This window comes from Aptenodytes forsteri, unplaced genomic scaffold, assembly GCF_000699145.1.
Source record: "Aptenodytes forsteri isolate BGI_AS27 unplaced genomic scaffold, ASM69914v1 Scaffold53, whole genome shotgun sequence".
NCBI lineage: Eukaryota > Metazoa > Chordata > Aves > Sphenisciformes > Spheniscidae > Aptenodytes > Aptenodytes forsteri.
This window is the reverse complement of record NW_008795909.1, coordinates 13,065,119-13,091,681: the sequence shown is the minus strand read 5'-3', so window position 1 is coordinate 13,091,681 and position 26,563 is coordinate 13,065,119. Positions and strand designations below refer to the sequence as shown.

Below are 26,563 nucleotides of genomic sequence, written 5' to 3'. Positions count from 1 at the left end.
CCCCAAATTTGCAACTTTGTTTATCCTTCAACACTACACGTGCAACTTACAGTGCATGAACTTTTTCTGTACTGTCAGGAAAGCCCATCCTTGGATCACTTTTCCTTAGGTTGGCGCCAGTTGTACAAAACAGGAGAATTTGCTACCAAACCCCTAATAGCTAAGAATGAACAGAATATCACCTATGATCTTCTAGCACTGCTGCTCTCGATGGGCTACAACATGAACAAAAATATAAACCACACAAGACAGTTCTTCTTCTCTGCCATATAAAAAACACTTATCAAACACTTCAATATATTTTTCATCATTAAAATGCTTAAATATTCTGTTTGCCAAAGTAATCCAAGATAAACTCTTCCTATTATTGATTCACTCCACTACTTCCTTCCCCACCCTCCCCCCGCCCCAAGAACTCAGTCTACACATTCCTGCTAACAACTTTTCTTAAAAGGTAGAAAAAGATATGGAGCCATATGAAATGCTTCTCTGAAGTTTCACTAATGAGGAAGCAGATCTTAAGGCTCTTGCTGCTATTGGGCTCATTTGTATTTTTTATGAGCTGATGTACTAGTGGGTAGAAAAGAGACAGACTCTCTACTGGCAGATTAACCAGCCCTTTAAGGCTGCCTGCTATTAATTTTGGTTATTCATCTGCACATCTGTCTCTGCCCGACTGTGTCATGACTATTGCTTCTTGCAGCTCACTTCATTTAACCAGAAGCTTTTCACCACTGAAATCTGTCAGCTTGTTTTGTTCTCTTACAAGATCTAAACTCTAGTTATAATCTAGTTGAAGATCAGATCTTTCATTTCCACTAGTGGGAATAAAATGATCTCTGATACTAGAAATTTTAACGTAATAGTTATTGACCACATGTTTATTCACCACGTTACTGACATGATGGTTCCTGACAACAATTGGTACCTCTATTATTTTCCTTAAGAAAACATGCTTTGCTAACCCCAGACTGTCCTAGCTGTGACTCTAAGGGAACCAGTCATACTGTCAAAATCTCTGAATGGAATACAACTGAAACCCTCTGTTGCCCTAAAATTTCATAGACAATTCCCCTATCTTCCAATGGAAGAAAGACTAGTTTGTACCAGCTTTCAGACAACAGATACTGTGTTCTCAACTGGAGAATATTTCCCTTTGTTTTGCCAAAGCTTGTCCCTCTTATGCATCTTAATTCTAAAGGGACAAGGCATATGATCTGTTTCTTTAATGTCTTCACTTTCATTTTCTAGACTCTATCTGACTATAATAATTGACTTTGGATTGTTACTACCACCTGCCTACAAATTGTAGCACATTATCATTTCAGAAGGACTATACAGTACATTACTGTGCAGTTCATTCAAGCTCTGCTCCCGTCCCACTACCGCTTCGTTCACTTAGGGAACCACAGGAGTTTTCTCAAGCATTCCATAGATCTGGCAAGTAGGAGCCTGGAATCTGCTGTTCTTCACCTTGAGCCACTATAAACTCTTGCCTATACAAACAGAAGACTGCTAATACATTGTATATTATCCATGCCTGCCCTTTATGAGACCCCAATATGACTGCTCTGTGGTTCACCTGATTTAGAAACAAGTGATGTAGCAGAGTTGGGATTAGATCACATCGAATGTGTTCTGTTTGCATTTACATTTCATATGAATTCTACATTAGAAGTACTTATGGTCTTTCCCATCTAAGAAACATGCTCCAACCACAATGGTCAATGTCAAAAGAACCACTTGGTACAGAAATCAGTTCTTTCCTTAGTGAGGCAGGATATCTGCTCTCAACGTGAATCTTCTATCTGGTGTTCATTTATTCTGTCACTGTTCTTATCAGTCTGAGGGTTAACCACCTGAAGGAATATAACTGAAGAAGACTTTCTTCCTCTCATAGTTTTGCCAGATTTATGACAATTCAGGGTTCTCCAAATCAGGCTATTTTCCTTACACTCTCTTTAAAGAAAACCTTTGCTTGCTTTGCGATGCAAGAATAACACAAAAAAACCACAACCACTGCAAGATTTTGTCTGTGAATTACCATTTATCTATCCTTTCAATAATATTTTCAATTTATTTTCAGTATTACTTAATACCTATTCAGTCAAATTTGGTTATTTACACAGAAATTTTAGCATTTAGATTCATCTAGCCTAGATGGAAGCAGGCACACTGCAAAGCTCCAACCATTAGCAATTTCTCACCAATCCTATCACACCATGTCTCTTTTGTGCCACAGCAAATGAAGCTACTTTATTATGAATGGTAGGTAAAACTGTCAGTCTGCCCAGATGCATTAGATCCATCACAGGGCTGACTTGCATAGGATCAAAGAAAATAAACCACCATAGATACACTTACACTATCTCAAAACCTAGGTACTTTTAAAAAATGCAGAGTAGGAAAGAAGCTGTTTCTTATAAAAGTAGGCTTCCATATCACCTATGTCTGGCACTTTTACATGCCTTTCCATAGGCTGGGGTAGACAACTGTTATAATCAAATTTCAGTCAAGGATGCACACATACGGTCACCATTATTTAAAACAAGCTAAAAAGTTAGTGGTTTTGTGAACACTTCTACAAGCAAATTCTTTTCCTACGCTATTTATGGAAGGCAAAAACAAAAATAACTGAAGTTCAGCTGAGACAAATTCAGTGTCTTATTTTAGTGAATATTAATTTATTTTTTGAGGTCTGAACAGATTCCATATAATAGGATGTTAATATGAATATCCCTTCTTGAAAAGATTTTTCTCCTCCTAGTGTCTCTACTTGATTCAATAGTCATTATTATGGACTGTGAGATACTACTTTCCCAAAGGTGAAGAAAACAAAAGAACTTATTTCAAGATTTCTCTGTCTTTCTGCTATCTCCTACACAGGTTGCTGTGTGATACTTCATTGTTCAGAAGAACTCCCTCTGTGTATCTGTATTCTATGAGGAACATTAAGAAGGTGGCTGCAGGTCAAGATTTGCTCTATCTGGTTGGATGTGTGTGGCCTCTGAACTGAGAGTTAATACTAATACAGATACCCCATAGAATCGAGTTTTTATTCACAAGCTTCCTGCAATTTTTAAGAGGAAAAAGCCATTAAAAGTGAGATCTTAGATCTTAAATTAATCTTTAAAATAATCCCTGAAACAGGAGTCCGACCAGAAGCTTCTGATAAGATTAGATCTTAAATTAATCTTTAAAATAATCCCTGAAACAGGAGTCCGACCAGACCAAACAAGCTTCTGATATTTACTGCCAAGCGTACTAGTAAATATGATTCAGAACTGCAACCACCTTGTAACGTTTATACACAAAAGACTGACTTTGAGACACCAAATTACAAGGACCAGCCCCAGTTACAACACCCGTGCATTCCTGGACATATATGAAATGATAAAAATAAATACACAGCAGCCTTAAAGTTCTTCTCTTTTTGACATTTCAGTATAATCTTTATGGTAAAATTCAAAGCCTAGGTCTCTCTGAAAACAGAACAATTTCATGTATTATATGAGACGTGGTTTGCTCTTGGAAAAAGAGAACAAGAAGAAAATTGTTAGATTTCTTTAAGGGAATGAGGAGGAGTGAAAAGGAAGACAAATTACTTAAGTGTCTCAGAAGGTAGCTACAATCTTTATTTTTAAGCAAAAAAACTAATAACTGGGGAAAAAATGGACAGAAGTAGGAACATAGATTCAAAGAGACATCCTGAATCACCAAGTCTGGTTGCCTCTGGAAACCAGAAGAGGGTAAAATTAAAACACAAAATAATTCTTAAGGCATAAAATTGACTAAGGCCTATCCCTTTCTATATGCCAAAAGTCAGCAATTTCATGCGGAAGTCTTTTCAGAATGTCCCAATTACTACTTGACAAGAAGGCCCAGAAAACAAACATGGATCCTTCCCTTTGAAGGGGCATCTGAATCTTTTGCTTCACACAGAGATTGCAGGAAAAGTATTATCAAAAGGAGAAAATTCATATATATGAAGATGCTGGACCAAGCTTTCTGCTATGTGGCTCCAGCAAGGTAACAATTTTGTAAATGGGACATACAGTGTCTAAGCACTTCAAACACCACCAGTGTTCAAAGGAATTTTTTACACCAATCTTTTGCGCCTATGTTCAAGAGGTTTGGGGTTTTTTTGGTTTGGGTTTTTTTTGTTTTTAACCTGTTCAAACTCTGGAACTCTTGCCTGAATCAAAACACGTAACTAAATGTATCAATTCCCAGTGGCAGAGTAAACATCTGGAATTATTCTAAGTAAGCCTCAATTGGCATACTACTGTCACAGGGACCCTTCTAATGTCACACAATGCAAAGAACATTCTGGAGGCACATAGGAATTGTTCTGGCTACTTCGTGTTTTATTGACCACACCCGCTACAAAATCTATCTGAAAATGCTAACAAGATGCACAAGAAATGGCAACCCAAGAGGTGTTTGACTCAGTACTGCACAAGAAGTAGCTTCAGAACTGGGGAGAATACAATCCTCAACTTAGGAGACAGCCCTATGTTAAAGGGCCAACAGAGTGAACATTAAAGTGTCTTAGTTACTTAATATAATTTTATAATTAAGGCAGCCCCAATATTGGAACTGTCCTCTTACTAGCATGTTCTTTATTTTACTTTTCTGACAAATAAGTTACAAACATGAAAATAAGGTTGTAAGGTAACCTAAAGGAAAAATAAACACCAGTTTCAGGCAATGAAATATGGCTATCGTTAATTACATGTATTTAGTTTGAAAAAATAAAATTAAAATGGAATTTATACTATATCCCAGTTCAGAATTCCTATGGTAAGTATGCACGGCCTTCACAGAATTCTTCATGTTCTCATTAGTGAGTTTTACAAATGAAAGTAGTGGCACTATGCCTTTCTTAGGGTATTGCTTTGACATAGGATGATAACAGTCCCCAGAAATCTAAAATAACAAAAGTGATGGGGTTGATTTTATGACCCAACAAAACCATTTTTGATATATTTTATGGACATATTGACAGTCTATGTTTTCATATGTGTGAAGAACTTTTAAAAACTTAGAGAGATTAAAGTAGTTTTCATTAAAACAGCTTTAGTTTACAAACCAGAAATGACTACATGAAGCTAGTGCAAAGGTAAAAGAAGTTTCTATCAGGGGAAAAGTCAGTAATACTGGTGCAACTGAACATTTAAAACTTCTATTAAAAGAATCTAATTTTATTGAAAAAACATATAGTCCAAATAGCAACAAGATTTTGAGAGCTCACAGTTTCTTACATTCTACTATCTCTCTGATATTAAATAAAAGCAATCATTATTGCATTTATAATGTCATTTAAAGCTTGCTATTTTCTAAAGATACATAGCGTTTCAGCTTTAAAACATGTATTGTTCAAAATCTCAGAAAAAAAATACTTCTGCTGTCAAAGAATGAGTCATTTTTTTCTTCCTCACATGCTGGTTGAGATCCATATGTATTTTGTCAAAATTTATCCTCACAAAACAGTAAAATCAATAGAAAAAACTCTAGTGATAGCCATCTGCAATGAAGTATAGAATGAATGCTGTTAATCTGCTAAACAAGAAAAAGGAAATTAGGGGTGGACTGGCTGCTGGGAGAAGTACCATCATACATTTAAATTAGCATTTTCTTAATTAAGTTTATTTGTAAACAAATCTTGAAACACAGTGCATCATTTGTGTTCTAATATTTTCTGAACAAAAATAAAGTCACTGTAATATGGATTTTGACAGTTAAATCCACAACATAATTAAAAGGTAGCAAATGAAAGACTATTGTTTACAATAAAAAATGAGCTTGTGAAATAATTACCTCCTTTAACTGGGTTTATTATACCTTTCTTTAGAGTTATAAATCATTTTTTAAGCTAATAGAATTTTAGATTTGTTCAGCACTTTCGAACAAATTATTCTCAGATTGTTTCATATTGGTACCTACCTTTCTGCTTTGACTTTCCACAGCACCACTGAACCATTTGAGAGGTATTGAAATAATCAACATTTATTCTGATCAGCAAAATTCTACCCTCCACTCCACGTTCATTTTACGTCGGGTTCCTTAGATGCCCACATCAACGGTTATAATAGACAGTTAGTATGCACACTTCCCCAAAACATGCCAAAATGTTGAATGTTCTCCATCAGACTCCTGAGCCACTCAGAAATAGCTCAAAAAATATTCTTAAATTTCTATCCTCAGACCTTCCTTCCCCAAAGGAATGAGCACTGTGACAAAACAACTATAGTTTTATTTACGTTAAAAAAACCACACAAAAAAACCCCAAAAACACCACGGTTCCCCAGGGATGTACTTCTGTAGCAGTGGGAATCAGCACGCATTACTTCATAGCAGTACGTTCTGCATGCTTAGCTCTTTAGTATATAAAGTCACTTCATCAACCCAATTATTTCTTTTTTTTCCTGTTTTTTCCCCCAAAGTAACTCTAAACTACTTTAAAACACCTTCATTACAGAAATGATTCAACCAGCACTGCTGCAAACCATGGAAATGTAAAAGCTGTTAAAAATGTATTAAATGCTGTCCATGCCACAAGGGTACTAGTGTAAAATGACCTTAAGTTTAAAGGCTCCCTACGAAGGCAGAACAGTAATCTGCTCTGCTTCTCCTAATGAATAACAAATGGGCCTTCACAATTCATTTAGTTCAGTACAAGCTGCCATTACAACCCATTTTGTTTTTTTAACTTTGTGGTAATGTATCATCTTGCCTGACTCTATGTCATCTTCTTGAAGGTCACCAAAGGTATGTAACTCCACTCTTAATAATGAAAAAAAGGAGGAAGGAAAAAGAGATATGACAAATTTTGACAAAGCACCAACCAGTCCATTCCAATATACTGTATCACACAGTGAGGCTCATACTTCCTACACAAAAATGCTTCCTGTTTTGTAAAGAAAGTCAGAAAATCACTGAAGTCTTCGAAGTAATTTGGTTTTTTAATTAATAACTAAAATAAAACAATGTCTGGGAAAGAATTCTTTGGGTTTCTATTTACTTACTCTTGATTTTTGTTATGCCCTAAAATACAATCTGAATCTGAGCATTCAAAAAGGAATTAAAAGACCATGAATATTTATCTTTATTTCACAGGTATTTAGAAACGTGTATTATGTTGCTATGGACAATTAGCCTTTTATCCAATTTTAGTTGGTAGTTTAACTCACCCACCCTAAGGTTTTAATTATCCCCTCAGTCTGCATGCTTAGGCCTCAATTCATGCAGCTGGAAATCTGCCTCAGTGATGTTATAACCTTGTTAATGTAACAAAAGAGGAGTTTACTTAAAACTGTACTGACTGTGGACTTAAGCCAAATTTACTTGAAAGAGGAAAGAGACTGTCAAAAATCCTACAATAAACACAGAAATGCAGTTCTTTCATAACCTTCACCTTAATTCATATAGACAAGCAATTTACATGTAAGTGGATTCATATGGCCTGTGAGGGGCCTCCCTCTCTCAAGCTGGACTATTCTTTGTACCCTACCCCCATCTTTAACAAAAAAAGCTCCAACAGCTCACTTTACAGAAATGGCAGAGTATCTGCAATCTTTTTTAATCACAATAAAACATAATTAAGATAAACATTTATAAAGCTAGTCAGTATCAATAAAGGCAGCATAATTTCATAAAGCCAATTTCAAGTAAGTTCAGCTAGTCCTTTGTCAAATACGTATTTTAAATTCAATAAAGGTTTTATTTGAAGAGTGTAAAGTTGCACTTCTAATGAGGTAATAGTTATATTAGCCTTAAGTGGAAGTTGCTTGTCATATACTGATATCCCCCATTCATTTAGTTGCCAAATTACAGTAGGGATTTCCTAAGTTCATCTGTTAATTAGATTCATTTTTAGGCTAGATACTAACAAAAACCTACATTAGACTAAACAAAACATCATAGTATTGAAGTGTTGAAGGGAGATCTTTCTAAGAGAGAAAAAAATATAAATTATATGTCTTAATACAACTGTGAAAATACTGTAGGTAATTTTCCTCCTGATTGGATCCTTGTGCTATTTTTTTTAAGAGGGGATCTGACGGGAGGGGCAGTAGTGGGTAGCTGGGTGGTACACATATATGCATAACCACAAAAAACATAAAAGACTCTGTTTTCATTTCACCAGTTTTCTTTCAGTTGTTGACAAAATAATCCAGGGAGGCGAGGGGGGTAATGGGCACACAAAACAAAACTGGAAAGCAGTCAAGTTTCTTTCATGCATTCTGAAAGTTTAAATATTTTTCAATAGGTGAAAAATCTTTTCTTTAAGCTCATGAATGTCAGAGTATTTTCCACTCTGTTAAGAGGGTATCAGGTTGCTGGATGTCAGATGATGATCTACCACACTTCTTGGGCTTCTATTCTTTAGGTGTTATGTAATAATCTCTACTTTTTTGCTACTGAATTTCACACTCGTCCCAACACCAGCTCCTGCTCTAAACCCCACAGACATGAACTACTTACCTTTTGTTTACAGACCACACAGAAAACTAAAAAGAGTTTCTCAAGATAGTCATACAAGACCTGGATGAGGTTGTCCAGCTCACAAAAATACTCATAAGTTATCAAATACAGTAAATCCCCTAAATAGTGATGAGAAAATTCCATATTGGAATTCCATATATTTGGAGCTTTTAGAGTGAGGGGGTTTAAAAGTTCAGATCGCTCTTCCTATGAACTGCATCACTCCTTCCTGAGCAGTCTTTGGGACATAGCTTGCCATCACATGCAGACAGCTGAACATAACTACCATGAAGTCCCCTCACTACTGCTCACTGATTGATGCAATAAGGCCCTATGCTTACACCTGACTGCATTTTATCCAAAACTCTTCCAGCCTAAAGGAATAAGGCAGGATATAAAATTACATTCTTATGGATGTAGATTTAAGTGGAATTAGAATTTTGTTCAATAACTTATATTCACAATCCACATAATGTAAGGATTTGAAAGTACTTAGGCTAGCTTTGATTCTGTGTTGCACAGAGGTGACCTACCTAACCTATCCTATAAAACCTACCTTCAGCATTTTCTCCTCAATACCTATCTCTGTTTCCTAATCATAAAGAAAGCTCAGGGGAATTGAAAAACAAAAGAACAAAATAGTATATTTAATGACTGTCTGTTAGACCAACCGACATTTTCTGTTCCACCTAGAAGATGAGAACCATGTAAGCTAGTCTTCACAGAATGCAACATGAGTTTGTTGGGAAGCAAAAAAGAAGAATCCCTAGTAACTAGAATGATTTTAGCAATATGGTGATCCTCAGAGGCCTGTATGGCCTAATTTTGGTCAGAGTCGAATGCAACAAAGATAAACTACGTTTGAGGTAGGAGTGCTTAGAAACTGGGAAGAGTTTAACCACAAAGAAATATTTTTTACATTTCTAATCTAAGCTAGTAAATCACAGTTGCCCCCTTAGTATCTACATATTTACAAAACTAAAACTGGATGGATTTTGAGAAATCCACTATTAAATATGAGGAAAAAAATATACCAAGTCTTTCACTTGCATCCCCCAATATACTTTTAAATACTAAAATGCAACATTATAAGCATAGTACTCCTATTAGGATTATGCAAGCTCCTCTACAAGTGCAACATTTCTATTTACAAACAATTGAAAAAATCTTTCCACTAACAATATCCTGCATAAGTTTGTGCTGTCACAAAGCTTTTGTTTCACCTTGAAAAGTTTATCTATTCAGTTGAAGCCACTTCACCCTAAGGAAGCAAGCCAAGGTGTCCTTTTAAGGCGATGTTTATCATGAACACAACAGCCTGACTATAAGAAGTAGCACAGACTTATATAATCTACCTTCTTAAATAATGTACTTTCTTAAATAGGGCTTTTCTTTGCTAAGATACCCTGGTACACTGCACAACAGTGTGGACATAGCCAAGTTAGTCCACAATCAGAGAAAACTGAGATGAGCTCATCCTAATTTCCCGTCATCACTTAAGTCATGACCTGTCAGTCTCTGCTAAACAGCAGCACAGGATTGAAAGGAGAGGTGTTGTTCATTAGAGATTCAGTGCTTTAGCACATTTTTGTGTGCTATGCTATATTTTACCAATCTCATTTGAAGAATTCTCTTTTTACTACAATATTTCTACACTCACATTGTTTAGTGTTGACAGTGATAACACGATACATGTTTTTATTATTATCTTGTTTATTAAAGTAATGCTTGATGGCCAATGAAGGATGGAATCTTATTATGCCTGGCACTGTATTAATTGATTGTATTGGTCAGTCTTGTCAGGCTTATACTCTAAATCGGTAAGTTATACACAGTTCAGCGGGAGGACATAAACACCACCAGAACAAGTAGTGTGAAGTTCTCTTGGATTTAAAATATGGTATGAGTGTGTTTCCCTCCCCAAAAGACAGAAACTCTTTGACTCATTTCAAGATAGAGGTACAGACCTCTATGACAATAAATTCTTATAGGTGTCATTATATCAGTTAGATAAAAGAGTAAATCTTACTTATGCCCTTACAGGCAGAAAGGCTGCCCCGTGAGCTCACACCTTAGAAAGCATGAGAGAATGCACATTAGAGAGCATTAATGAATGCTCTCAGACATGAAAGAGCAAAACTTCAAGCACATCTTGCACCTTATTAGACACGAGAGAACCCAATCAGAGGAAACAAAGCAATAGGAACTTGGATTTATTTTTCCACAGAACACAGAGAAGTATTTGTTTTGCTGGGGACATGGGGAGGGGGAGGAATGAGGAAGCACAGGAAGGAGGCAGCAGTGGATTTACTTCATAGCACCTAAGGAGTAATGGGAAGGCAGAGAAAGCTAACCGAACCTCTCCCTTCTGTCACTAAACAAGCTGTTCCCGTTTCATTGCTTCTGACTGTTCTCTCTTGACTTTAAAAGGCCTTTTCCTTTTAATAGATGACATCATCGTATACATTTCTAAGCACATTTTATATTTTTATACAATATTAAACAATAATCCAGTAATTTAGTTTAAATGATCCAAACTTTTAAATTTCTTTGGTTCTCCATTTTCAAAGATCTGAGTTTACATTAAGTTCAGCATTATCCCACTGGGGAGACCCTCAGCTCATAATTCCTACCATTGAGTTGCATGTCCTGGGTCTCAAGTATGCAAGATTTGCCACTGGAAAAAGGAAAAAAACCTGACCCATCATATTTTGAGGTGTAAAATGCAGAAACATCTGCTAGAATCATATTCAGTTGGCTGAGGTTAGGAATATGGGAGCCTGCAGTTGATCAGCGCTGCCCTAGGTGTCACGGAGGCCAATGGGAATTACACTAAGAGGGTTTCAGTAGACAAGGGCGTAATTCAGTCAGCTTTAGAAAAAATCCATGAAACAGAAGCCTAACTTTTTCTTTCATTTTTACTTTCAGCCTCCTACTCCTTCCTTTCTGTCTTTTGAGCCACTTTTCTTTTGAGTATATTATCAGAGGTGGAGGCCTTCACATTCCCATGCTGGCTGAACTTCAAAACAAATGCCATCCTATTTCATCATTTTTATCTAATTATCATTATCAATTATCATATAATTTATCTATTTATCATTTTTGAGCTAATAAAAGCACTTTTAAGGTAGTGTTAAAACAAACCATATATAGCTTTGTCAAGATCAGTAATTACAGAGTAATTTTTTTTTCTATAGTATTGTTCTTCTGGTAAAATGATTTTGTTGCTTATATTTTCTTATTTCATCATTTTTATCTAATTATCATTATCAATTATCATATAATTTATCTATTTATCATTTTTGAGCTAATAAAAGCACTTTTAAGGTAGTGTTAAAACAAACCATATATAGCTTTGTCAAGATCAGTAATTACAGAGTAATTTTTTTTTCTATAGTATTGTTCTTCTGGTAAAATGATTTTGTTGCTTATATTTTCTTACATTTAAAAAAAAATTTTTGCAATAGAAACCAGACAAAAAGTGTTTAATACTTAGTAGATAGCATACAAACTTCTTCTTTATCTAAAAAGTTAAGATTGCTAAACTCCCCAGTAAGTTAACTTTAGATAAAAATAGTAACCTTCGTTAGCAAATAGAAACATACTTCAAACTATACCTTTCCTTTGGAAGAGTCCAGACCTGGATTTGCATTCTTCAGGTTTGTACAGCCCTCTTCCTTTTACCCTTGTCCATGTTTCACTGAATACTAACTCATAGTCCCTTCTCACTTTTATATACTACGCTTCTCATTACTGCCCCTTTCGGAATACTATTCCACCTCACATGAATTTAGAATGCTATGAATCAAGATATATCATAGATTAAACTAGTCTATTTTAAACTCTAACACATATATAAATTAAAAAACAGAAAAGCATTGTAAAGAGGTTGATTTAAAAAAAAAGGAAAAAAGAAGAGAAGCAAATGTAATGATTTTCAATTGCAATTGTTTCTTCAAATTTTCATTTGCATTACAAAAGACTAGAATACTCTGCATCTCAAAGTCCTTCAAGCAGCTTGAGACACCTGTAAACCTGAAGCACTGTTAATCCTGTCTGTTTTCTAAGTGGTTGAATCACTAGAGAATGTAATGTAACTGTCATATCTCACTCTTATAACCTGCACTTTAAAACAATCATTTTGTCACTTGTATCATCTTGTAAATCCACTTATACACTATAGGGCAACAGAAGATGCAAAAGGCTATTCAAAGTGTGGCCGTTAATCTTTCCACAGTGTATTAGCTGACTTAATATAACTGGTTCTCAAAAAAAAAAAAAAAAAAGTTTTAAAAACCATCTGATCATTAACTATGTGTGTTTCAGTGTAAGGGAGCAATGTGGGAGGAAAGACCTAATACTTCAGAGCGAAAATAAATTTTAGGAACATAGTTCAAGAACACCACCCAAAAAGTATAAAGAAGTAGCCATTTATGGACCTCTTGTCCATGAATTTGTCTAATCCCTTTTTGAACCAGCCCTCTGTGGAAGCAAGTTCCAGAAGGTCACCAACCAACCATTCCATAAAGCAGCACTTCTCTCTCTTTCGAATCAATCACTGATTAACTTCAGCAAGTGCCTGATATTCCTCATGCTGGGGGATCTGGCAAACAACAGTTCTACGTTCAGTTTATGCCTTCCTTTGAGATTCTGCAAACTTCAAACATATCCTCCCCCTGTCTACCCCTCCCCAGAGTGAAGAGAGCGAAGAGTCTTTAAGCCTCTCCCTCGTAAAGCAGCTGCAGGATCCCCTTGATCTCTCTACCATTCAGGTTCTGGGGAAAGCACTCGAGGAACAAAACCCCTAAGAAGTATTGTGGAATTTCCAACATAAAATGTTTGCTGGAGCATTGACTGTTATTTTTCTACTGAGGCAAGGTACCTGAATGGGTAGAGAATAATGGCAACAAAATTGGAAAGAAAAATGCACTACTAGGATACAGAGGGGCAACCAAGTCCCTTTCTGCCTGGCAGATGCCTCAAACCATATGGATCATAGGAACCTGCAAGATCATTTTTACAACTAGAGAGCCAGAAGCTTAAATTTCTATAGTTTCTTGAGAACATTACTCATGGAAATGCATGATAATTAAGCCAAAATACTTATGAGATGAAGAAAACAAGCTGGTAAAAATCCAGATCCATTTTCTAGATCAGAAAAGTATGCTTATTTATTATAACTATAGTATGTGTTGTCTGGAATATGTTTGAACTCTTTCTGGTTTGCCTTCATGCAATGCTTCTGTGACATGAGAAGCACTACTGCCGTTCCATAACAGAGAGGAAGACACTGCCTTCCTGGGAGGGAAACACTTTGAAAAGGTTGTTACTGCACTCTCCTGCTGTCTAAAGGGGACAGGAAACATGGGAGAGGCTTCAGCTTCCTTTGCTTGGATACCCATATAAAAGCAGGCAAAATACAGCCTCTCCTATCGCATTTCGGAGAAATCCTAAATTGATCTTACTAACCTTCAACTTTCTTCCCATGCTAATGAATTTCAAATATCATGAATCTTAGAAAATAAAATCAAAGTATACTATCATTTAGTCTGAACATATAAGACTCTCAAGTGAACAGGAACTTGGTGACACTCATACATCTTTAAATAAGAGAAGCGCTTTGCCAAGTAAACAGTTCACTCATTCTGTTCTCACAGAGAGAAACATTTTATTGCTTTGTGCCCCTTCGTTGTTTACAAAAGAAAAACATCTCTTCATTTTAGTCAAGAAAGCTTCTGTTCCAGAGAACAAAGCCTTCATTTGGGTTTCTCTAATCTTTATGGTGTTTGCAAGTTGGTGTCAAAAATGTTAGTCAAGGCATGCTGTGTTACAGGTCTGTGGGGCAAAAGCAGCCACAAGAGACTTTCCACCCAAGTTAGAAGGAGACCACATTACCATTCTAACTACTTCCTATGGAAGTCACAGTTGTATCAACATCCTGCTGTTTTGTTTGTATTTAACTTGGGATATGACTCTCCACACTCTCAGCATGAATCCTACAATTAAATGGAAGCAGTCCACAGGTTACTAAAAAACAGTCTAGTGTTCTACATTTGAAATGGTACAATTTTTGAGACAATCAACTTGCTATCCATTCACTGAACATGTTTATAGTATACATTACCACAGTTGAAACAAGTCAAAATAATCCCTCTAATAAAATTACAAAAAATAGTAAACTGCTTTCTGAAAATTATTTTTTCTCCACAGCTATTTATACACTAGTCTGTTATCTTACCTATTAAGTAAAGATATGTTAAAGAATTCATATTAGAGAAATTATCATAGCTATCTTTCTCAAAATATAGGCTGTATTAGAGCTGACAAAGTAGAAAAAAATTATTTTAAAATGATTCTATTTTCAGAATAATACTTTATTAATAGTCTAAGAAATCTGACCCTGTTGTATTTGCTTAAACTTCAATTCAAAGAGTATCCTTTAATGTCATGTATCCACTACTACTTATTTAGCCTAGAACTATCCCCAAGGTAGGTGCTAGCTCTTTTTAGAATATACTATCACTTAAAAAAGGAGCATAAACTAAGCATCTTTGCCCAAATCTTTTAGTTAAATACCTCAGTTTCCAGTGTAGGCAAGAGAAATGGTTATCTACCTTCTTGCTTTCCTTTCTGAAAAGAAGGGGGCGGGGGGAAAGCACTGCCTAACTGTGACACAGAAAGGAGACAGTGTCTATAGGGAAGCTATCATTTTAAGTCGTTTTAAAGAGTGAGTTCCAAGCAATTTCAAATAGTAGTTCCAACCCTAAATCACCTTGCCAGTTTCTCTTACCTTGCTATATTGCTTTCCTCATCCTTGCTGCTGTATGGAAGACCCCAAAAAAGGGAATTAACTTCATGACTACATGCAAGTAGAGCCCCTACAATTTCATCAGGTTTTTTCCTGTCAGTGAGTCTCATGCTTCTGGCCTGTGTATGCACTGAACAGGTGAACTGCATACACAATTACTCTGAAATGTTCCAGATGCACTGGATTTACTACTCACAGAGAGATTTCAGAAGTGCTTTTGACCATAGCTGTACCCACAGCGATGAGGAAGAAACCACTATCCTGTGGGTGACAGAACCTTTTGGGGTGGAGTAATTAGGACATAAATAAAGGAAAACATGGTGAGTTCCGCTCCCTTTCCCTCCCCAAGTGCCAGTCTGAGATGGTGATGGATGGAAATAGTAATAGGAGAATGTAAAGCAGGGACGTGAGCTGATTTGTGCAGGTGTTGGAAACATGTCTAGATTCTCTGGACATCCAACAGCCCTTGTCAGAGCTCCAGCTCCTGCTGAGCTGCCACACAGATGTGAAATCCCCAACTTCTACTCCAGTAAAATTTATAGGTGGAAAAAAGGGGTATGTCTGCAGAAAACCAGATGAATGGTAAACTTCCTTATACTTCTGCCACAAGGACTTCATAAAGCATTTTGACTTGCCTACAAACTCTGACTGTGACTCTCTAGTTTTACATCTTACACAGTCTTCCCCTTAGGCTGTGATGCCTGACTTCCAGAATGCATTCAAAGTCCCTCTTCATCCCTGCAATATCCTCAAAAGTCCATTATGAAGCCATGCTTGAATTTCCTGCACTAAAAGGAAGGAGGGGACCAGTCAGACCAGGTGACAGACAAACAGACAAGACACATTCTCTTCCCTGCAACAAGACAAGCTTCCTGCTTACTCTGCGAAGCTGCTCATACTCAGCTTGTTGAACCAAGCAGATGCAGACCATGGTCTTGCACCGGAGACTGGCATCTAGTGGCAAATAAAAGTGCCCTCTCCTTGTTTGGCAGAGCAGCTGAACCACTAACCCAGCAGGTAAAAGTGCAGTATGTGTTCAGCGCTTCTGCAAAGAGTGGCAGCTGGTGGGACTGAATGCTTGGTGGAAAAAACATTGTATCCCCTTCTTCCCACAAGTATTTCATCCTTGACTATACACAGGTGCTGTTAAATGAATAAAGTAAACATACTGAAAAACAGAGATAAGCAATATTCATTTATTATTTTCAGTGAAAAAAAACAGTGGACATTCTTAAACAAAGGAAGGGATGTTTAATTTCATACTGTCACTGTAAGAAAATTTACTGCAAAATCTAATTTAAAAATAATTTTTTTTGACAGCACAGCAATGTTCTATTTTTGTTATTGAATGAAAGGACTAGTAGCTGGTTATTTTATTAGGAGATCTTTAATGCTTTGTTACTGAAGTAATCTGATTTATTTCACATAAGGGAAAATATATATTCTTCTGGAAATTTGTAGTGAATTTCAGGGCAAAGTCACTTCCAACAAAACTGATTTAGCAATACCCACAGGTGATGGCATGAACTCTATCAAAGTCAAGGAAATTACCTTTCAAACTCTTGGCAAGAATTTCATTCGGGATACTCTGAAAGCTTCAGAGCACTGAGTGTACTGAGTTGACTGCTAAAGGAAACAGTAATAAACAGTTGGATCTCAAAAATTAAGAATTCACAGATCCTCAAGTCAAAACATGAAGTTCAGTCTTTTTGGGGATTAATCCCGTGGTCGCTCACTACTAAGTGCAGTGTTTGTCACATGTAACTAAGTCACTGAAAGATCATCAAATTAATGCAAAACCACAAGGAAATAATTTTCTTTTTTTTTTTTAATCTTGCAGTTAAACATATTTCTAAGTAGAGTAAACACCACAAAGTTAATTTAAGGGCTTTTAACCGAGAAAACCCCAAGTTTTGATAACAAAGTTTTGGGGGTTTTGGGGGGCTTGGGATTTTTTTGTTTTGTTTTTAACTTCAGTGGTTGCAGCTTGAAGATTACATGCACATAATTTAAAAGTTGAACTAACAAAAAAGGTGATAATAATTTTTATATCTTTTCCCTCACATGCCATTAGACTTTCTTTCATGACTGTTGGCTCTCTAGGTCAAACTTTGTATCTTTCAAAGGGAAAATAATTTTTACCATTTCTAAAAATATGATCTATCCCATAGAATAAAATCCACTTTCCACAGGACAGACATTTATTTCACATATATATATAAAGCAATTTTAATATTGTATAAATACTCATTTATCTATCTACACAGCTATCTAATTTTGTTACAAGCAGGTTTATGAGTTTTGGAAGGAACCACCATATAGGAAAGGACATCTGTATGAAAGCATTGTGGATGCCTTGTGGTCATGAAAGTATGCTCCACAAATATGGCATTTCTGAAACATCTGAAAAAAAACCCACCACATCACAGCACAGAAACTTCTCCTACCCTCAAGCTCTTCATATTACAAAATGAATAAGCTTTTCTAGGCAAGCCTTGTGAAGTTCTCAGCAGGCTGTGCTCCTTCTTGCGGACTTTCAGAAAACAAAAACAATGTCTGGAAAAAGTAGTCTTGATATATATTTCTAACTACCAATTTTTAAGTTCAGGCCAATTGAAACATTTCTATGGATGATAAATACATTTTTAAAAACATTAACATGCCTTTTGTCACACTATGCAATAGACAATTTTTTTTAAACTATCACTTATTAAAAAATAATAATCTTGCGGACTTTCAGAAAACAAAAACAATGTCTGGAAAAAGTAGTCTTGATATATATTTCTAACTACCAATTTTTAAGTTCAGGCCAATTGAAACATTTCTATGGATGATAAATACATTTTTAAAAACATTAACATGCCTTTTGTCACACTATGCAATAGACAATTTTTTTTAAACTATCACTTATTAAAAAATAATAAGTGCATTGATTTTTTTTTTTTATCCTCAGAGATAGAAAGAGCACAAAGCATTAAGACAATTAGGCAAAGTGATGGATTTGAACACATGCTGCATTTTACTGTTAACATGTATGCGTAACTTCCATTACTGTCAGTATGAGTTATGTGTGCACTACTAAAATAATATGACCATAACAAAAATATTTCCTCGAACTAATACACAGTACTATTTTTAATAGACATTGGGGGGGGGGGTGGGAATCACATATTTAGAAAGTAACATGCAAATGCAAATCATTCTCCAAACTTAACACTTTGGAATTCTTTAAAATAAATCTTATTTTTTCATATGTTGGCATCAATTTAAGAATAACTTGATGTTTATCTCCTTCCATCAAACTACCTTTCATTTAATGGGTACTTATCTAGTTTCCAGTTCAAAAAGACCAACCAGATAATGAACAAGATTAAGCTTTTATCCATTTTTATTCTAAACTTCCTTAAATAACTGAATGTATATGGGAACATGTAATGACAACTGAAGAAGTTATCTAAAACTGACAACTGATTGTAGCCAGTAAATTAAGATGGATCTTGGCAATGTCAGCCAGATGGGCCTAGAATGCAGAGTTATGTTTGGAACTTGAACATAATATAAGCATAGGAAATCATCATTAATGTTCTTAAACACACAGTTCATGCCTATTTAACTGGAAGCTAGCAGCCAAAAACTGTAATCACTCAACATTAAATTAAAAAAATTTATAAATAGAAGTTATGGTCAATGCTGCCAATTAATAAATTATCTTAAAATATCAGAGAGAAGACACGCTATTTTAGTATATTGCTACAACACAGAATTGTCATTATTCTGTCAGTGGATGTCTGGGTCTTAGCTAGCTTCTACAATCTGTTTTTGAGAATACCTTATTCATAAAAAAATGTAATGCCATATCTAGTATATTCTGTTGTAATGCAGCAGTTTTATAAAGTTTGTCATACACTTATTTCAGTGAGCAAATTCAAAAATTAAACTACTGTAATGAAATATCTGAATTATTTCTAAAAGATGTTTACTAATACATGTGTATCTTAATTTATGTTGTTTAGTATATCTTATTAAATTAAGACTCTGAAATTAAGATTTACATTTAATTTATATTTAATAGCTGTCATGTAGTCCTTCCCACACACAGAGCTCAAAAAAAATGAAGTATGTTCATTTTTGCTTCTTTGATTCAGTACTAATGTTGTTAAAGAGGCAGTAAAAAGAAAAAAAGTAAATATGATCATGCGAATTTCTGTCATTATTCTATTTGTTCTCTGTTTAGTAATATTGTGCTGTGAATTTATATATTTTGTTTTGTTCATTAACTCTATTTCCTATCTCCTAGACCAGCAAAACCATCCTGACGTCTGATAGCCGTATTCATTTCTTTCCATCTCACCACAAGCAATAGAAGTTCTGTATTCCACCTCCAATATGAACTCAGCTTTGTAACATATTTCACAGAAACTAAAGTTAGGATAGAATTAAAAATAGTAAGAGAATATATGGGGTTTTTATGAAAAGTGAGTTCTAATTCTAAATTATTAGCTGAATTATAGATTACAGGAGGATTGATTTGTATGTAAGTTAGAGCATCCGACTCTTACAAGTAACGACACAGGGCTAGGCAGCTAGGAAAGCTACCTAGTAGAGGATTAGGTAACTCTCTGTGGCCTAAGTAGGAAGAAGTATGCATTATAATTAATTGTATTTTATTATTGCAGGTTAGAAGGGTTTTGTTATTAACTTACGATTTCAAACGAATTTTAGGTCAGTTCAGGATTAAAAATGAAAACTGTATATGAACAATTGCTTCTCTCCTGAGACAGAAAAGAAGATAATGGCAGAAAAAGTCTACATATTTACCCAGCTAACAAAGTAGCAATTAAGAAATTAAAGGCAAAAAAGAAAAATAACAAAGAAGCCTTTTACAAAAGAAACCATAGTAATGACTACTCAAGGAAAAGAAAAAAAAAAACAACACACATTTAATAGAAATTTTTATTAATTTAATTTTAGATGCTAATTTAAAATTTTCTTATAATTTTACTATTTCACTTTTAAAATTTAAAAACACACTATATGTTTATATCTCATTTTAAATTCCAAACTGCTCCTAACTTGGACTTTTGATACTGGGTCTTTCACCACTAGTACCATCCACTCAGTCCTTCGTTCATAAAATAGAACAGCTTTTAACAGAAGAAAAGTCAAACTTCACCAGTTTTTGCCAACCTCACTTCCCAGACTGAAGATACATGCCTTACACATTTCTGTGAGGTTCTGTGTACCCAACCAAAAACGTCACTGCTTTATTTTTCCTTATGTTGCTCAATAATTGAAAATAATGACAAGAAAAAAAAATCTTACCAGTAGGACGAAAAACAAGCATGCCCTCAAAGAAACAGACCAAAGCACTATACCAAAAATAGATGACTGCATGAAATACACTGGCACTGAGTGCATCTGAGTTATCATAGATGAATTAATATGTACATATGAAAGAAAATCAGAAAACCAAAAAATTTATCTATTATAGAATATAATATCACATACTACTCTAACTCATATGTGCTCCCATTTTTCTGTATAGGTATAGATATAGACCTCATTAAAGTCAAAAGTGGAAGTTCTTCTGATTTCACTGGAAACATTCATGCTTACATTACAGTATTTCTGCACCTATATTACATGGCAGCCATTCTTAAAACGTACTTTTATAAAACTCTAGTAAGCATATGTCTCCATTTCCACTTTGTCTTACTTACAACAACATTATTAAAATCTTCTTTTCCCAATTATTTACCTTCCTTTAAAATGTAAGGATATCTACAACAACTTAGCTGAAGTTATATACATCTTAAGTGTTTTGGTTTTTTTTTCCTTCCTCAATAAAACAGTTTCAAAATTACAACTGTGAATTTTCTTTGTTGAATGTTAACTACACACTTACCAGCCTAGCCAAGTCATAACAGGTTCACTCTTTTTTGCCAATTTTAAAGATCACGTCAGAGCTTTAACATCCCATAATTACAGATATTTACCTTTATTGTGGGTAGGAAGTTAGATCTAAATTATAGGTCTATCTTCCTTTTTCAGTTCTGTACACTTATACATAGTGATAATGTGTATGCAAATAGGTTTTTGTTGTTTTGGGTTTGTGGGGTTTTTTAACCAATTCAATGCAATAAAATTTGCACCATCCATCTAAAGTTAATAAAACCCCTTTCCTTGAATCTGACACTAACAGAAACTCCATCATAGAATTCCCACTGAAAGATGGGGCTTTAGACCCTCCATTTCTCATGGAAGTTATACTGTGCTGATATTTTATTTGCATGTAACAAAGGACAGCTTTCAAAAAATTCTTCTCATGTCAATTGTTGAGTACTTCTAAAATGAAGACTTTTGCATTTCCATGTTTTAAAAGGAATTTAACAGTCTTACAACTATTAGAAGTCCTTAGATTCAGACTTAAATATACACATAGAAAAACCACTTACAGAAAAAAAAACATTCTTTTATTACTAAGTAGTAATTTCAATTTTTGTAGAAATTAGAGAAATCAATGTACTTACTTCATTTCTAGAATTTCTTCAAGCTGTTTTCTTCGCTCTATTCTCAGGTTAGCCAGATGTGCTTCTTTTTCAGCCAAAGACTGCTGTGTTGAGGCAAGACGGGCTTTGGTAGAATCTAATTCTTGTCTAGTCTTTTCCAGTGCATTCATCAGCTCTTCTACCTAAGAGAGAGAACTTTTTAAGCTCCATATTCTTTACAATAAGTAAATCTTAAATCTATATAAATCCAGGAAAAAAAAAAAACACAGAAAAGGAATTATTTTAAGTAAATGGCTGTACAAATCCATTCCTATCTTAACTGTTTTAAAAACTAACAACAAAAGTAGTCTTTAATACCAAAAAATCTTAATGTTTCCATGAATCCATCGAGTAATAAGCAACATTTATACAAAACAGAACTAACACAGATTGCCAGAAACCTATTTAACCTGGGCCACTGCCGCATACAGACTCAACTTATAAATATTTCTGCACCATTTATATTATTTAAATTGGTGGTGGTAATAGTAATTTCAGAAATTTTAGATGCAGATATAGATATATATTTTAATATAAAACTGGTCATGACAATCCATGTATTTTTCATTAAAAAATGCACACCCTTCTGTGCGGAACAGGTTTCCCAGGGAAGCTGTGGACTCCCCAGTCCTTGGGTATTTTCAGATCTTGACTGGATGAAGCCTGGAGAATCTGATCCAACTTGAAGTTATCCCTGCTTTGAGTGGGGGTTTACACTGCACTGCCTCTAGTGGTCCCTTCTAACCTGAATTATTCTATGATTCTGCACTTTAAATGTCTGTTACTGGTCTAATAACAACCAAGTTATTTTCCTCATGATGACTGTGAGAATCTCTTTAGCATGAAATATAGGAAAGTCAGGGTGATCCCATTCTTTCTTTAGTGTTGGTAAATGTCAACTGGATGTAGGGTAAATTGCTTATTGCAGGAATTCAGAAAACCTGAATTCAAACAAAATTCAGAATTAAAAAAAGTGTATGACATGGTCTATTACATTATTTAAAGAACACACTAAAGAATGGAGACTACATATGGCACCTGTCTGGCAGCAGAAAATTTACTTGTGGGGTGAATCATTATATTCACAGAACCAGAGGGTCATGAATAGTCTCTGGTAACCAGGACACCAGTATGATTTCCTCCTATTCAAATGATACAGTTTACATTAAAAGCTGCAAGTAAACAACAGAATTTGGTTTTATGAGATATAATGATTTAAATAATGAATGTCCTATTTCCTGTATTTTCTTTCTCACCTCCTTTGTCCAAATATTAACATTTTATAAATTAGCCAACACTTCAGGAAGAACATCTAAATAAAATGAAATGGGAGAGAGGATATATTCCAGTTGTTCATGTTATGCAAGTCATTGAAAAGTGTTCACTTTTGCTGGTGAATTGAAAAGTCTGACAATATTCCACTGTGGTCATATAATCAGTGTGTCTACAGAGAAAATAAGATGTTTTCTCCCAAGTTCGTGCTTAATTGTTTGTTGTTATCTAAATCCTGCTAGCATGCAATCAGTGTTTACAAGGCACACATTTTTGTTTCAATCTGAATACACATTGCCTCCTATATAACAGGTTCAATAAAGCAAAATTAATAATACAGTCTTCATCAAATTATAATGAGGACTCACACCTTGTTTGAAAATTATACACTGATTACTTATCCCTTCTACACCAGCTGCATCTGCATCTTTATAAACACTCTAATAAGACCAATGGAATACTAGAACAAGTCTGATACCCTTCAGTGCGTAAGAAGGTATATTTCATTAATGCAGAATCAGAATTACCAAGAGCATTGAAACTACTGATGTTCAACCTTCCACTCAGAAAGTAAAATCAGTGTAATACTGACATAAATGAAATAGCAAGGAGTGCAAATTGTGCAGTAGAGTCTGTGCAGGTGCAAGATTCCACTAAAGCAAAGCATGAACAAAGATGAAGGCTTTAGATATCTTTGCAAAATGACTATCTAGGTGAACTTTCGCTGTAGAAGCAGCAAAGAGAAAATATACTTGAGGGAAAAAAGAAATTAAAAAACCCCTGGATTTGCACTTAAATCCCAGGAAAAAAAAAATTAAAAAAAAACCCCAAACAGAAGGAGAGAGACGGATCATATTTCTTTAAAAATATACTCAATTTCTAGTATAACACCAGATACTTCATTTTCTGTTTTAGTACAAGAACAGAAACCCATGCTGTCTCCAACAAGGACAAGCCTCAACTACTAAGACATAATACGATATTTCTCCCTGTTTTCTTGGGTTATTTCTTAGGCTTGTCTTTGTGGTTTTTAAAAAATGCATATAGTTTTTGCTGAGCCTCCAGCCTCTTAGTTAATTCCAGGCAACATACATTAATGGAAATAGTAGTAAGGATTCAAGACTGCAAAGTCATTCATTCATACAGACTCTTGTATCGGGACAGTATCTTTAAATACCAAGTCACTCCACACTTGCAGATTTGTCTGGCAGATGGGAACATAAAAAGGCAGAATAGTAGCACTTCCGTAGCTTTAGTATCATTGCCCTCCTTTTCCTACAGGTTCAGCTGAATTTAGTACCCAGCCTGTTGACTGACTGAATGCTCACCTAAGTTCTGATACATCACATCAGCTACTTTTTAAAACATTTAAGGGAATTAAAGACTTGTGGAAAACAAAGCTGTGGATTTGTATATTAATAACATACTTTTATATTATCAGACAGAAGAGATCAAAATTTAAAAGGGAGGGAAAAAAAACTTTAAAAATTTAAATATGAAAACTTTTTCAAACCACAAATCGTTAACACGTGTAGACTTGAAAGTTATACCTTCATTTACACTTTCAACACAATATTTGCCAGCTAGTTCTTCCTTCATTTTTTGAATATGACCCAAGTTCAGAGTTGTATGTTTTCCTAGTTAACTGTCACACCAACACCTACAGCAGAATTCAACTAGCAGGCATGTGCACAAGAAACTGATTTTTTTTTTAATCAACTACTATCAAATGTAAATGTGTGAATGCTGAAGTTACACACACAATCATCTTAACATGTTTATTATATAGCTGTAGCAGACATATTACAATGGAAAATTAACTTTAAACACTGAAGGCAGTATTGTCTAGATATAAAAGTCTAGGGAGAAAAAAGCATTGTAAAACATAAACCAAATTCCTAATGTAAGCACATGTTCTCTTCTTTGATATTAGAATTAAAATGATAGCAGCAAAAAAAATAAGGGTTAATGTTGATTTACTACCTCTTAGTCCTACTGTAAGAAATGGAAATCAATCCAGTATTACTGGTGAAAAAATTTGGGTTTCTGACCTATGGCAAATACTTCTTTTGCTGCATTTAGGGGCACTTCATATAGAGAATAATGTGTGTCCAGGAGTCCTTTCCTCTCCAAAGCACTGGTATGGTCCTGCCTTCCAGATTCTTTTTTAGTTTTTCCACTCTCCAGATATTGAACTGAGTCCCCTATTGAAGTACCAGTTCAATAATGACCAAGTAACACACTTACATACTTTCCTTATCATTGTACAAAGGATCAAGGTAAAGTTTGTATTCATGACCATATTTGTTACCTGTAGTATCTCATCCAGCCATTTTCCTCCCAAACTGAAGCCCCTATTCTACCTTAATATACATCCTTAAGACCTTTATTTACACAGAAATACAGAAAAGTCTCTCAAAGTAATTGTTGTTGATCAGTAACATATTCTAAAATCCAGGCAGCATTTAAAACGCCTTCACGTGCTGAAGCTAGGGCAGGTATTGCCACCGTGCAAGCAACGTTGATGTTTTGCCAGAGCCGCTGATGCCGGTGCAGCCCCCTCCTGCAGCATCTCTGCCTTGCAGCGACACCTTTTGGGAAGGTTGAAGTTAACATCTCCAAACTCCCTCGAGGCTGCTGAGGGGCAGCTCCCGACCCAGCCTGGCAAGACAGCGCCTGAAAGCCTGCTCATTTTTTCCCCGCTATATCTCTCAGTCTAACTACTTCTAATCACAAACTTTGCCATTTTAGATACCCGCTAAAGAATTAGTAAGAATTCATGTTTTGAAAGAGTTTACCGTGAGAACCTCATTGAATACAAAGTTCCTTGCTAGTAAGTACTCTATGCCCTGAATACATTAACTGGGTTTTCTTCCCCTTTGCAAGACAATGGCTTCATTTTATCCTTTGCATTTTCTAATAAAAGCCATTTTTTTTCGTACTTTCAGAAAGCCTAACTGACCTCTGCACTTCAAGGATTTTATTAAAATCAGTACTAGAATTAAGTTTACATTTCAGAATGGCAGAAAAGCAGCAAACTAAACTATTACAGTTTATATCAGTTTTGAGTCTATTTTAAATGAACACTTTCTACTTCCGCAGCTTCACAGTTTCAAGTCCTATCAGCAGTGTTTCACACCAAGATAAGAAAAGAAAAAGAAATGAATGTGGCTGAAGTATAGAAATGAATGTGGCTGAAGTATACATCTGCATTACCAGATTCTGCAAATTAAAGAAGGTTAGAGTTCAAATGAATGACAGTTTATTAAAAATGCCCTGGAGCATTCTTAATTCCAGATTGGATTCGGCTCAGCACAACTCATGCTAACATAATACTGTTCCAGTTTGTGGGAATAAGGAGGGGGAGGGACAATTGCATGTTTTCTCAGTTCAAGTATAATATATTTCTGCAGGATGACGAAGAGCTGGCAACTTTCCAGCAATCAAG

The 26,563-nt window shown here is 35.2% G+C and overlaps 1 protein-coding gene across 1 annotated transcript in view; it reads right to left on the bottom strand.

The window, feature by feature from the left end:
* The window catches only part of ERC2 (ELKS/RAB6-interacting/CAST family member 2), a 496,513-nt gene that overhangs the window by 158,532 nt on the left and 311,418 nt on the right, over positions 1–26,563 (bottom strand). The window contains exon 17 of the mRNA XM_019473456.1: positions 21,826–21,986. Within this exon, the coding sequence (XP_019329001.1) occupies positions 21,826–21,986 (161 nt within the window). The remainder of the gene's footprint in view (positions 1–21,825; positions 21,987–26,563) is intronic.